The sequence below is a fragment of the Podarcis erhardii genome (assembly GCF_964252035.2).
Source record: "Podarcis erhardii genome assembly, chromosome: 9".
NCBI classification, from domain to species: Eukaryota; Metazoa; Chordata; class Lepidosauria; order Squamata; family Lacertidae; genus Podarcis; species Podarcis erhardii.
Window position 1 is genome coordinate 25,679,910 of NC_138512.1, and position 14,259 is coordinate 25,694,168.

Genomic DNA, 14,259 nt, shown 5'->3' on the forward strand with positions numbered 1-14,259 from the left:
CAAATGCAGTGCTGCCACCAGAAAAGCATCTGCTGTCCCCATGACTAATTGCTGCTGACACCTTCACACTTTCTTTACATTTGGAGGAGGGGTTGATGGCAAGAGACTATGTTGGGGGGTGGGATGAGAATGTGGTGGACAACTTGGACATCCTTTCAATCCTCTGAGACAGTTTAACCGATTGATATATCCTGGTGTCCATGCAGAAGTACCCGGAGAAAATATTTGTCCCTGATGGCAAATCGATTACATGGGACAGTCAGAAAGGCTTCACTATTCCCACCAACTTGATCAACGATGTGAGCATGGTCTACTGCAAAGCGAAGATAGATGGCAAAAGTTACCAATCTGTGATGTACATTGTGGTAGTTGTAGGTAAGCCGTTCTGTGGCCATCTTATTTGTTACTTACATTTTGTTTAGCTTAATGGAAGAGGGTTCAGCAGAACAGCATGAAGTTGTGTTGCTTAACATAACCATCATCTTTCTAAAACTAAAATGGTATGGATTTTAACTAACGTGGCTGTCCAATACTGTCTGGGTGAGAGTCAGAGGAAGAAACATGTCAGGGTACTGCCATTGGAACAGGGTAGGGAAGCAGAGGGGCAGTTGGGTTACAGGGAACTTCTGAAAATCTTGTGAAGCAGTTCCTCTTCCTGTGGTGGGGAAAGCCCCACCTCCAGTGGGGAAGAGGGGAAAGGACCAGAGGATGCTGCTGGGAGCCTCAGCACCGCTCCTGGCCAAGCCGGCCAGGAGGGAAGCACGTCCCTTCCATCGCCCACCCTGCACAGAGGTAAAACGCAAAGAAGGAAGGAAAAGCTGGGGGTGACGAAGCTCTTATGTTGGGGGAGGTCCTGGAAACAACCACTCCCGGATTCTGCTGGTGACTGAGGCAGACATGAACTTGTGGCTCGGCACTGTAAATAGTTTTGCACCAAAATAAAACCTGTAAAAGACAGGTCTGAGTCCCGACTGATTACTCATGAGCAACCACCACAGCCATCTGACAAAACCCAACCAGTGGTGTGCAGTCAGTGGACTAGGCTAGTCCCCTAAATGTTCCTCTGGCACCTCATTCCCAAAGCTTGGGAAACGTCTGCCCAGCTTAGGGAGGGAGGTGCAATGCTCGCATGTGAAACATTCCCCGCCCCATCACCCTCTCAAGCTGGTCCTCTAGCCCTAACTATTCCCCTACGAAAAATTCACTGCATGTCACTGAATCCAACCACATTCCTTAAATTAATGTGAAAACCAGCAGAGGAGAATCTCTGGTCTGCCAGGTCTTCCGATTTGGCTGACGCTGTTTTTTTCCAAGCGATGACCACCTGCTGTATGCCTGAGGATCAGTTGGTTGTCAGGGCTTGCAAAGGCCTAGGCACTGTTTGAGTGCCACACTTGTAGTTCTATAAATCATTTAATGTGTTAACATGAATAGAAGTTATTAATGTTGCAGTTGTTGTATAAGGGATTATGTATTATGTTGTATATGGGAATGTAATTGAAATTAATAAGATTTTGGAACGCAGAAATAAAGAAAATATCAAACCATCAATTCCGTATTTGAATGATTGGTATTAGTAATTGTATTATAATTTGGTACTGTTATAATGAGGCTATTATTGGATGGTAGTTGAAAATTAATAAAAATTATTATCAAAGCAAAGGCCTATGCACTCTGCTTTGCATGTGCTCTGTCAGGGCACATGGTTTTAAACCATGGAGGCAAAAATGAGTTCCTGGTGTAATTATGACACCAGGTGTGTGGCAGGTGGGCAGAGTGGTAGCTTTGGGAAGTGAGCCATTTTATAGCTGATTATTTTCATTCGATTTGTTGGGTTATATCAAACTTAGCCAAACTCAAAGAAGACCCACTGAAATCCACAAACTTAGTCAAGTGCTTTTTATTTCAGTGTGTCCTCTCTGAAAATAACTGAAAATAATCAGCAGTAAGATCATTCCAGGCCCCACTTCCCAAACCCCCTCATTTATCTGAAATTTCACTGTTTTGGTTGCCTCCAGGAATGGAGATAATTTTACTATGTGTCTTTCGTTCAACTTGTTCTTCCTTCATTTTTCCCTTTTCTACCCAGGATATAAAATTCATGACCTTATTATGAGCCCTCCTCACCAGGTTGAGCTGGCTGCAGGGGAGAAGTTAACGCTAAACTGTACCGCAAGGACCGAGCTGAACGTGGCAATTGTGTTTGAATGGGCCTACCCATCAAGCAAGACAACAGCAAGCAAGGTAGCTTCCCTTTAAAGATAAAACTCATGGATTGAAGCCCAAAGGGTTGCTAGTCCTTTGCGTTGTTGCTGTCTAGCTCTCAGAAATGCACGGATAAGAATGATTAGAGCTCCCAACTTTGGAGTGATTTGTATGTAACTTAGTGGCAGTCATTGAATCATTTTCTAGTAGGAATTGCCTTAGGATCGTGGTGGGAGGAATGACTGCCCTCCTCAATGGAAGCTGTGGAGCACCTCAGCCAGCCCCATGCAAGTGTGCAGTTGGTAACTGGCTAGCTGCTCTGTTGACATCATCAGTCTGCACCCATGCCAGAGACAGCTAGACAGTTGGCAACCACCACACACTCATACAGGGATGACTGATTCACGTCCTTCCTCCATTGCTGCCTTCTCAGCGGCACCAGTAATGCTAGGAATTCCTTTCCTTCCTGAGGGTAGCCAATAATCCCTACTAACATAGTGCTCCATCATAGTGCTGGAGAAGATATATTCAGAAAAGCACATGGTGCTAAGAATAAGGGCAACCAAATGCGAAAGAGGACATGTTTCATAGTTGTTTAATAGCTGTTGAGGCCATTTTTTCCCCACAAGTGCCGATGTTCAAACATAGTACCTTCTGCAGAAATCTGATTTTCCTACACAGTTGTCAAATGGTGGTAGCAGTAAGTTCACAAAAGTTACTGGTGTTGCAAATCCACCTGGATGTGCATTTCCAATATAAATCATTAGTGGCATGCCAACAGGAAACCCATTTTTATCCAGATTGCAAAAGCTTCCGTACCTACTCCCCTGGGAACAATCTTTGTTCACCCGGGTGAGTAGCTGTTTACAGATCTGTCTATCTGTAGACACTGTCGTCCACCCCGTCTGTTCAAAGTAGAAAAAGTCCTCTACATTTTATGTTACATGGGTGAGAGGAAGCTAAAGAGGTGATGTTGAAATCAATCCCTTTGCACTCCGTTACAGAAAAGCCATGTTGTAATCAGGGATGCAAAGACTTCATCTGGTAGCGAAGTGAAGAAGACGTTTGTGAGCACTCTCACCATAGACCACGTGACCGTAAATGATGGCGGTCAATACAGCTGCACCGCCTCCAGCAGCAGTATGACTAAGGAAAACAGTATTTATGTCATCGTCCACGGTAAGGCATCCCCCTGGATTTGATACTTGTGCAAAGAAGATTCTGAGGGAGAAGAGACTCTGATTTAAATAAACCACAGTAAAATCAAGACCAGTAAAAACCGACATGTTGGGGTGACAACACTTGCCTGATCGCTAGCTGGTTGAGTCGCTGCTGGCAGGTAGAAGAGGAGGGGATGAGTTGACAGCAAGGTCGATGCGGTGCAAACACGTTGGCGGGAGCACCAGATTGGCTCTGCTGGTGTGTTTGCACTGTGCTGAAATTGCTAGCCTCCCCTTCTGCCTCTTGGTAAACAGTAGGTGACACAGCTGACCTGAGGTGAGCAGGACCACTATGCTGATTGAGATAGCTATTAAACCAAAGTCCAAGGATTTCCTCAATCTTTTATAATTACGCTGCTTTGTTTTTGGAGGAGAATGAGCTGGAAACAATGGAGATGTAAAGTACAATCCTATAGGCTCAGCAGGGAGAACCCCTGTCCATTGGGTCAAGTTAGTCCACCAGACCATCCCACTGACAGCCATGCACACCTAATGTGTGGCAGGCAAGGCCATAGTTGCAAAGGAACAATCGGTGGTCATTTTCCAATTGAAGCCAATCCCTGTTTATTCACCTTTATTCAGCCAACTATTGTTTTCACTGCTGCCACGCATGGTTGAAATGAACAGGAGAAGCAGACCCAAATTTCTGTACTCTGGCTTCCAGAGTACAGAAGGTTCCTCTTGTTCAATAGATGTTGCCATTAGTCTCATTTTTTTTTTAAAAAAAATCTACATACAATAAGAAAACCTCTACTTCTGGAAAAGAAGAAATCTGCTATCTAAAAACTCTTGCTGCCTTCTTAAATTCCGACAGAAAAACCTTTCATTGTTACGGGCAGAATGCAATCTTTGGTGGAGACAAGACTGAACGAGCTGGCTAAGATTCCTGTGATATTCAAAGGGTACCCACCTCCAGATGCAAAATGGTAAGAATTGGAGCAGGTTTATCTATAACAAGAGAGCCAAAATTGTATAATGCCTCTGGATATACATTGTCCAGAAGAAGACACTGCTTTGCAGAATGCTACTTATACAACTGCTTTGAAGGTTTTTTGTTTGTTTTTACAATCAAGAGTTTCTTTGATACTTTATCCCTGAGATCTCCAGAAAAAAATGTAGGATATCGACAGAGGCTTTTAACCTGACCTTTGATAGTTAAGATATTTAGCTTTCTGGGATCCACCTCCTTTTGATGACTCTATACTGTTTGCTTATTATAATGGTTTTATGGAGCTTACTGGTTTTTATAATTGTAATTGTTTTGTATGTTTTTGTAACCCTATTTAATAATTCTGTAACTCACGCCTGGAACCTTATGAAGAGTGGGCAAGTATTCTTATGATGAAATAATTCAGTAAATCTATTCTGCCTAATTGCATTCTATTTTTTAAAGCCCGCCAAGTAAACACTTACGTCTTTGCTTGTTTGTTTGTTTGCAGGTATAAAAACGGAAAACCCATAGCTGCAAACCGAACTCTTAAACTTGGTTACTCCTTGACAATCACCGAAGTGAGCGAGAGAGATGCTGGGAATTATACCATCATTCTGACCAATCCCATTAACAAAGAGCAAGAGAAGCACACCTTTCATCTGGTTGTGAATGGTAAATTCATCTCTCCTAAATCCTTGTTTTCTTCAGAGGGAAAGTCTTCGTCCACTGAAGTCAGTGACAAGCTGCCAATGTGTGGGCCTGCTCTGTTTATATCAGGTGCTGTGGGGAGTGGCTTTTATGTGCATGTCTTGATAGGTCAAAAAGTTGGAATGGTGCCCCTTGGAATACAGAGCTGTGGCTGCCAATCATTATTACCCTAAGGCAGAGATGGATGCAGCTCTTAATTTTGATTTCTCTCTGTTTCTCCCCCACCCCCAATCATTTGTTTGGCATGCATTTCCCTTAATATACAATTTTTGCATGCAATTTTTTCTAATTCATTTTTCCCTAAGCAATTTCCTCTAATGCAAAGAATTTTTGTATGCTATTTTCCCAAGTAAATACATTTTTTGTGCATTAGTAATCCTAATAGGATTTTCCTACCTTTTTGGAGGGGTGTGGTGTGGAGAAGTGTGAATTTCAAAGAATAGTGGTGCTTTGGTTCACACATTGTTTGGGGAAGTGGGAATTAGGTAGATTTGCATTAAAGTTCAGAGCGAACCAATTTCCCCCCTCTTCCCCGCCTGGGGGAGGGGGAACAGCAACATACATATATATTAAAATAACCATCCCATTAACACATTTTCTAGAGTGGTTCTAAACACAGCAATCCAGTTTCATTTATTTCTTAAACACATTTATAGCCCCACTTCACAGGCCAAATCTACCAAAGCAGTATACGTGGTATACGGAACGGAATAAAAACCCAGAAACTTAAACTCTAATCTGTTAAACAAACTCTGAAAACAGCAAAAAAAAAATTGTCAGATGTAAAATTGATCTTCTAGAAACTACACAGTTTGCACCTCAGAGAAAGCTCTTCTGAACAACAACAAAAAAGTCATCAATTTGGGTGCCTAAACATTGTGCTAGGCACCTGTCTAATTTTGGCTGGTAACTGATTTCTGAGAGCTGGAACTGCTACACAAAATCCCAGTTTCTAGTACAAGCTAAAGCACACTTCTGGGGCATCTGGTACTCTCAGCAGTGCCCCATCTGATGAGCACAGTTGCCAGAGATACAGTGGTCAAGTTGGGTTCCAAGTTGCTAAAAGCAGAACCTTGAACTGTGCCCAGTAGCACATTGGCAGTAGTGTTGGGTGCCAAAGCATTGACTCAGTAAGCCTTCTGTTATTCTATTTTTTCACCACACCTCTCTTTGTGTTGCCTCAGACAGGCAACAAAAGCTGTTGGTCTCTCAAACCGCAGGTGGGCTGCCATTCATTGCGCTTATTTTGCTTGACTCCAACATCCACCTCAGTTTATTTATTTGGAAGACTTTTGATTATCCAGTTGTTTCACAAAAAGATTATTTTTTCCATCGCACTCTGTGTGTATGTAGGAGTTGTCTTTGTGTCCTGCTCTTTTCCTGTCTTCGTTGCTCTCCCTGACTTCCGCACATCGCGTGTCCTTCCCCTGCTGTCCTCCTGCGTCTCGCCCATCCTTCCTGACACCCCCCAACTGCCCCATTCAGCCTCACCTCCTCAAATTCCCCCTTCATTTGGCTGCTCAGGAAATATTTCTGCCTGCTGCATCAAAAGTATCAATTTTTTTTTTTTTAGCACAATAGTATCCCTTGGGTTATAGGCACGTGGGTGGTGATGTGGTCTAAACCACAGAGCCTAGGGCTTGCCAATCAGAAGGTTGGTGGTTTGAATCCCCGTGACGGGGTGAGCTCTCGTTGCTCGGTCCTTGCTCCTGCCAACCTAGCAGTCCGAAAGCACGCCAAAGTGCAAGTAGATAAATAGGTACAGCTCCATCGGGAAGGTACCCCTCCGCCAATAAAGTGAGATGAGTGCTGCAACCCCAGAATTGGTCACGACTGGCCCTAATAGTCAGGTGTCCCCTTACCTTTACCTTTATCCCTTGGGTTATTGTCAAACAGTGATGGTAGTTTTGTGTCCTGTGTTTTGAAGAATACCCTTCCCTTCTTTCGTAACTGCTCACTGTGAATCACTGGTGATTGCCGGAACCCACAAATGTAATTGCCTATCCTTTCCTCCTGCAGTTCCACCTCAAATTGGAGAGAATGCCCTTCTAGCCCCTGTGGATTCATATAAGTATGGTTCCACCCAAGCCATAACATGTACAGTCTACGCTGTTCCAGCCGTGGCCAGGATTCAGTGGTACTGGCAGTTTGAGGAAGAATGTACTTTCAACCCACAGTAAGTACAACACGACTTGCCATTGATTCAACCCTAAAGTTGGTATTGCTTGGAGACTCTCTAAAAAGGGTCCAACTACTTTAGTATCTAAGGGACGCAGGTGGCGCTGTGGGTTAAACCACAGAGCCTAGGACTTGCCAATCAGAAGGTTGGTGGTTCGAATCCCCGCGACGGGGTGAGCTCCCGTTGTTTGGTCCCTTCTCCTGCCAACCTAGCAGTTCGAAAGCGCGTCAAAGTTCAAGTAGATAAATAGGTACTGCTCCGGCGGGAAGGTAAACAGCGTTTCCGTGCGCTGCTCTGGTTCGCCAGAAGCGGCTTAGTCATGCTGGCCACATGACTCAGAAGCTGTACGCCAGCTCCCTCGGCCAATAAAGCAAGATGAGCGCCGCAACCCCAGAGTCGGCCACGACTGGACCTAGTGGTCAGGGGTCCCTTTACCTTACTTTAGTATCTATTTTTCCTGGTTTGGATCCAGTATGCCAAAGAGGCTGCCTTATCCCTTTATAACAATCCATAAGATCAGCTGGGAGTGCTCTCTCTTGTAATGCTATCTGTATGCCAAATCAGAAATCTCTGAGAAGCACTGGCAGTGTTATCAGACCCATCTCTGGCTCCCCAAATTTCATTGGGCATTGTTAGCTGCATCAGCAGCCTAATTCAGACATGAAAGGATATCATGGTTTCTAGCTAGGTAAGCAAGTCACAGTGAGTGTTGGATTGGTGCATTCTTCATTTCCCTTCTTTAGCGAGCCTCTTCTTTCATCTGCTTCAGGTTTCACCCTAACCACAGTGTCTGGTGAAATCCAAACTCTCACCTCCTATTTATCCTCATCCCTAGAATGCACACAGCCCTGACTTCTGGCCAAAGATGTTTCTTTCAATTTATTTTGCTGTACCTTATTCACTGAAATAGCTCTTTGGTGCAGTGAAGCGGGAAAGTAAAACCTAACTTTGGGCTAGACTGGAGGAAGAGCAGAGGCTGTATAAAAATATTCATTTCCACCCCTTCCTGGCAGTCGACACAACTTCCTCCAGCTCTGTTATGACTCTGTGAATGTGAAGCACTTGGGAATTGGTTCCAGCAACACAGGCAGCTAAACACCCAAATATTTTCACTCTCAAGGGCAAAACATGCATCATAGGAGTCTCTAAATGTGTATCTATCTATCACACGCTTCTCTGTTAAGTTTGGGAAGTATTATTTTTAACGAATGGCTTAGTGCACTGTTAGGATTATTTGTTTGCTTGTTTTAAGCTGAGCTATATATATATATCCCAGCCTTCTGTACAAAGTTGCTCAAGATGGCTGACAGTATAAACGCCACAAAACAATTGTTTTAAAAAGATAAAAAGCTACTAAATATTTAGGAAAGTTGTTTGTTCCCTGTGTGTTTGGACACTTCTTATGATATCATAACCAAATTTTGCATGATGGTTCCTGAGATCAAGGAGTGGATTGTTGTCTGTTTGGATACAATGGGAAACCATTTTGAATCAAGATGGCAGGCTGAACCTTTCAAAACTCTACTATTGTTAAGCATTTATTTCTACACTGATTTTTGTGTGTGGCTTCTTAGAGTTCCTGAGCAATGCTGTTAGCATTTAATAAGCAGAACTCTTACGCTTTTACCCACAGTCCTCCTGGGCTATGGCAAACCCTCCAACATTTCTCTGATGAAAATAGGGATGTCCCATTCCATAATTAAAATTTTACTATTTATACCCCACACATCTTACTGGGTTTCCCCAGCCACTCTGGGCCGCTTCCAACATATATATAAACATTTTAAAAAACCTTCCCTATACAGGATTGCCTTCAGACGGCTCAGAGGTTGGATAACTCCATATCCTCCAACATTTCTCCATTGAAAATTGGGACATCTTAAGGAAAAGTGGGACATTCTGGGATCAAATCATAAACCGGGACGGCTTCTGTAAATCTGGGACATCCCTGGAAAACAGGGACACTTGGAGGGTCTGGCTACATTCTAGTTAATAGTGTAATCATATATATGTGTGTACTCTGAAGTAATTAAGCTCCCTGGGACTTAGTCCCAGGTAAGTGTCTATAGGATTACTGTCAATTGTATTTATGCAGTATAGGGTTTTAACTCTGGACAACAGCTAACTCGCAATTTTGTTGTTGTTGTTTGTACTCGTGACAAATCTGTCTGTTTTCTTTCTCTGATTTCCCTTATGGCGACCCACTGCTGAATTTGACACTGTGCCTTATCTCTGTGAAAGGGCATCTCAGAGGAAGTGCCTTGATTGATGTTGGGGATGATAGAAAGAGCTTCTGACCAAGGGCCATTCCACTTCCCTTATCTGAGCTTCACACAAGGCCAGACTTCCTTTCGGATTATTATTATTTTTTCAAGAAAGAAAGAAAAAGGAGTCAGCTTTCCTGTTGTTGTTTTAAAAAATGACTTCCACTATCTTCTTCCTTTGGTGCTAGTTATTTCCTGCACAAGGCCCAGAATCCTAAAGAAATACTTTAAGGAATCCAGTAATTTCTCTGCTGCTCTCTGTCTGCCTTTAGAACGGAATCAACTCAAATGGTCAAAGTTATGAATCGACGTTTGTTTCCAGAATAGCTTCTTGCCCTCCCATCAGTATCCTGATTGAGTTGACCTAGTTAGTGGTCTCATGTGGGACTTTACCTCTAGTCTAGGCACTGGGAATTTCTATTCTTATGCCAGCAGCAACATCTTGGGAGGCTGAGTATATATGTAGTTTGATATCTTCTTTATTACAAATCGGATATGCAACAAAAAGTTGCGGTGTATCATCTCCTCCTGAGTAGAAGAACTTCTGTTCAGGAGGCTGGCCAGCCAGCCTGGGCCCTCCTTCAAGACATTGTAAGCAGGTAGCTTCAACCTTTTAAGACCCAGGATGCACTTTTAACCCAAACATGTATTTGGGGACCCATTTCTTAATATTCTTCCATAGTAAACTAATGTTCCTGCATCACGCTGTGACTGGCTAATGGGTCCCGACCCACCACTTGAAGCTAGATGGGAATCACCCTTCCTCCAGTTGGGGGGTTTTCTTTTCAAATGGACACTCAACAGTCCATGGTCCTAGGAAGCCACTGGTCTAGCTAAGGCCTCAATTCGCTGTTCTTTTTGAGTATGGTACTCCCTTTGTTGCTTACTCCAGAGTTCACCTACCATGCTGATCTACCCCTCTTATTTCTTATCAGCTCCGTTATGGCTCCTGTCTTGTTGACACTCAGCCACCTGAGTTCAATATAAGAGGGACTGATGTTCATTTCTCACTCCTCCTTCACAGCTTTCATAGGGAGTCTAGTGGCCTGTAATCCAAGCCTACAGTATCAGAAAGTTCTGTCCTGGTGCCCGATGTACCTGTCTCTACCTTATGGGCATACATCTTGGGCATTTGACGATACGAACGAACGGAAACTTGAAGGGTCGTGTTTGTTTATGTGTTCTTTTCCACTCAGCCAAGCTGGACTGGGGAACAATCCTTACGCCTGTAAGAAGTGGAAAGACATAAACGACAGAAGAGGTGGAAATCGAATTGAAACAGAAAAAACACAGTTTGTCGCTATTGCAGGGAAAATGAAGGTGAGGCCGTCATTATCTAGCTCGTGTTTGAAATACAGAATATGAAGGAGTGTGGTCATGAAACTGAGAGCCGTGTGGTCCAGTGAGGGAGACTTGGACAATGGAGACTTGGTGTAAATCCAAGCCCTGTTATATGTCAAGGTGGCCTCAGGTTCTCTCTTTCAGCCTCAATTTTTCACCTGTAAAATGGGACTGATAGTGGCATACCTCGTGATCTTGTGTGTATTTACTCCGAAGTACATCCCATTAAGTTCAGTGGAACTTGTTCACAAGTAAGCATGCAGAGGATTGCACCTGTAATATTTTAATATAAATCCCTAAAATGTGTCGACACAGACACATGCTTTGAAATGCACGATAAAAATGAGCAAACAAATTGGGGGAAGACAAGGTAAATACAATTACAAATTAGAATTAGAATTGCAAATTATAAAAGCCTTCGGAGGTGGAAATGTTTAAATCATGGCAGGAGGGATTTCAAAGTGATTTAACTGCAGCTTACGGCATGCGAAACTATGATAAACGGCATTTGACCCTTCCTTGGAAGACTTAACAGCACAATCCTAGGCCTCTTCCCATTGACCAGGCTCACACATGTAATGCTAAGGCAAAGTATGACAGTGTGAAAGTGGTGGTTCCTGAATAGGAGATTGCAGCTGCTTTGCTCCTTTTCTTTTCCTGCTCTGTCTGTGCTCCTGTGAGTGAATTAAGAACCCTCAAGGAACATGGGAAGCTGCCATATACTGAGTTAGACCATTGGTCTATCTAGCTCAGTATTGTTCACATTGATTGGCAGTGGCTCTCCAGGACTTCCCTGTCCTATCTGAAGATGCCTGGGATTCACCCTGGGAGCTTTTTCATGCAAAGCAAATCCTCTACCAGTGAACTTACAGACCTCCCCCTAAGTGTGATTAGGGCTGACGTTTATGGCTGAAATCCTAAGAAGGCAGTACATTTTGTTGAAGACTTTGGTATAAATAAGCTTAGTGATGACCATCATATCACAGAAAGAATGCTGGAGAAAGTTGTCTATTTTCAGTTTTACTTGGTTCAATATCTGTACTGACAACAAGATCTGTGTTGGCCATTGTAGGAAGATGGTTTAGGGAGGTTAAACAGTTTCATTTTTGTTTGCCAAAATGGGTAACCAGCTGGGCAAGGAAGCTTCAGATACCTAAAACAATGGTTTGGCTGTGTTGCCTTGGGACACGATAGCCTATAGCTCCATGGTGATGTATTCGGCTGACTTACTGTGTGAGATTTAACCAAATCATTTAGTGCCTGTGAGGTATGTAATGGCTCGACTTGTTCTCTTGTAGACTGTAAGCACCCTCACAATTCAAGCAGCAAATGTATCTGCTTTGTACAGATGTGTGGCTAGTAACAAAGTTGGAGAAGGCGAGAGGGTCATTTCCTTTCATGTTACCAGTAAGTATAGCTCAATGAATGTGTTGCCGTTTGCAAAATGGATATGTGTTTCATTAATGCTGCAGGAAAATAAAAATGTCTCCTAAATATATGTAAGATGGCTAGGATATGTGCAGGGATGTTCAACGTTTGCACTAGATTTTCTTTTGAAACTTGTGCTATTTATGATTTCCTTTAAAAATAATGATATCCTAGAATGGTTCTGTGGAAGTGCTGTTTGTCTTTAGGATCATTTTTACTCTTTTAAGATGGAAACCGAACTTAGAGCACTCACTTCCTATTCTGATTGTGAAATGTGAAACGTCAACTAAAATTATGCTTTTGATGTGGCAAAACAGAAAACGGTGCTTTTATATGAGCCATCATGTTAAAGCTGGCGTAACTTCAGTGAGAGTAATCCAGGATTGGAAACCGATTTTTACTCCTAAATTATCCATGGTACAGATGCAGAGGTAGAACAGGATTGGATCTAACCCAACCAGTATCTCTGATATACTGTCAAGTCCAGGAATGCTATAGTCAGTGCTGACCATGGATCCAGTTGCCCCTTTCTCCCCAGAGAGGAGTTCAGTCACTCACTGCCCACTTTGGACAGAATGATAAGTCAGAGTTTATTGTTATGGAAACGATCAGCAGCAAAACTCATGCTCATGCAATCCCCTTCTCCCCTTTACTACTCTGGTGTGGCCAAGAAAAGGAGTTTGGAAGCTTTCACATCTGTTTTAAAACAGCCACAGTTAGGTATCATATCCTAACTCAGACAAACTAACTCATATCCAAACTCAGACAGTTAGTCTTAACTAACCATAGTTAAGGTTTAACACAGTTTAGAGTTCAGAGGTAGAGTGCTATTAACTGTGGTTCATTGAAATGAGAACCAAAAGCTTCCCATCTCCTCATGGGTTAAAAGAGGAGAGCAGGATGGACGATCCCCAGACATTGCTTATTGTTGCGTTCATACCAGGCCTTTGTGTGAGGTAGGAAAGATCTGATGATTGGAGTTACCAAGGGGTGGAGCCTGATTAGAAGTATGTGGTTGTCTGTCTTTACATGTAGTCTTCTCACAAACACTTGGTGGAAGGGCAAATCCATTTCGACTGTTTTGGGTACTACACTATTCATTAATGAGTACAGAGGAGAATGTTATATTTCCTGAACATTTGATTCAATCAATCAGTCTTTTCCAAATGACAATCAGTGGGCATTCTGTTAGCAGGTATTTTTTATTTTGAGTTTGGATTGCTTTGTGTCAGCACCAATACAAACCAATCATATTAGGCAATTCACATTGTGAAGATTCATTCACTGTATTGTTTTCATTGATTGCCATTTTTTTTATTATGCATATCCTTTAAAAATGGTTGATTTTACTTATATTTAGATTATTAGTTTTTAGCTCATCTTCTTTTTAGCATCTGATTTTATTGGTAGTTTAATGTCTATTTTATATTGCTTTAAGAAAACCGCTTAGAGTTTTTGATGATCAAACAGTATAGACACAATTAAAATAAATATAGTAATGAGCTGGAAATTGATGTCTAGCCGCTTCCAGAATGAAAGTGTTAGCTGCACATCTCAATACAAAATGTTTCTCAGCATGACTGATCCCAGTTCCTCCATTTGTGTTTGCAGGAGGACTTGAAATTAACCTTCAGCCTAAGAGTCAGCCAACTGAGAAGCACAATGTCTCCTTGCAGTGTATGGCAGACAAGTTCACTTTTGAAAACCTGACTTGGTTTAAGCTGAGTCCTCGCGCTTCCATGGTGCGGCTTGGCAGGCTGCCTTTGCCTGTCTGCAAGAACCTGGATGCTCTTCAGAAGCTGAATGCCACAGTTGCGAGAGCCAATGGAGAGAACATCACCATGGAACTCATGCTCCGTAATGTTTCCCTCCAGGACAGCGGGGATTATGTGTGCATAGCCCAGGACAAAAAGACCAAAACACGGCACTGCCTTGTCAAACACCTCGCTATTCAAGGTAACCCATGGAAACTCTCTTGTGTCA

At 42.8% G+C, this 14,259-nt stretch overlaps 1 protein-coding gene across 1 annotated transcript in view; it reads left to right on the plus strand.

Annotated features, from left to right (window-relative positions):
* The window catches only part of KDR (kinase insert domain receptor), a 54,934-nt gene that overhangs the window by 12,279 nt on the left and 28,396 nt on the right, over nt 1–14,259 (plus strand). Inside the window, exons 5-13 of the mRNA XM_081875632.1 lie at nt 207–375; nt 2,090–2,244; nt 3,210–3,384; nt 4,240–4,351; nt 4,865–5,028; nt 7,084–7,240; nt 10,704–10,827; nt 12,147–12,255; nt 13,888–14,232. Coding sequence (XP_081731758.1) covers nt 207–375; nt 2,090–2,244; nt 3,210–3,384; nt 4,240–4,351; nt 4,865–5,028; nt 7,084–7,240; nt 10,704–10,827; nt 12,147–12,255; nt 13,888–14,232 — 1,510 coding nt within the window. The remainder of the gene's footprint in view (nt 1–206; nt 376–2,089; nt 2,245–3,209; nt 3,385–4,239; nt 4,352–4,864; nt 5,029–7,083; nt 7,241–10,703; nt 10,828–12,146; nt 12,256–13,887; nt 14,233–14,259) is intronic.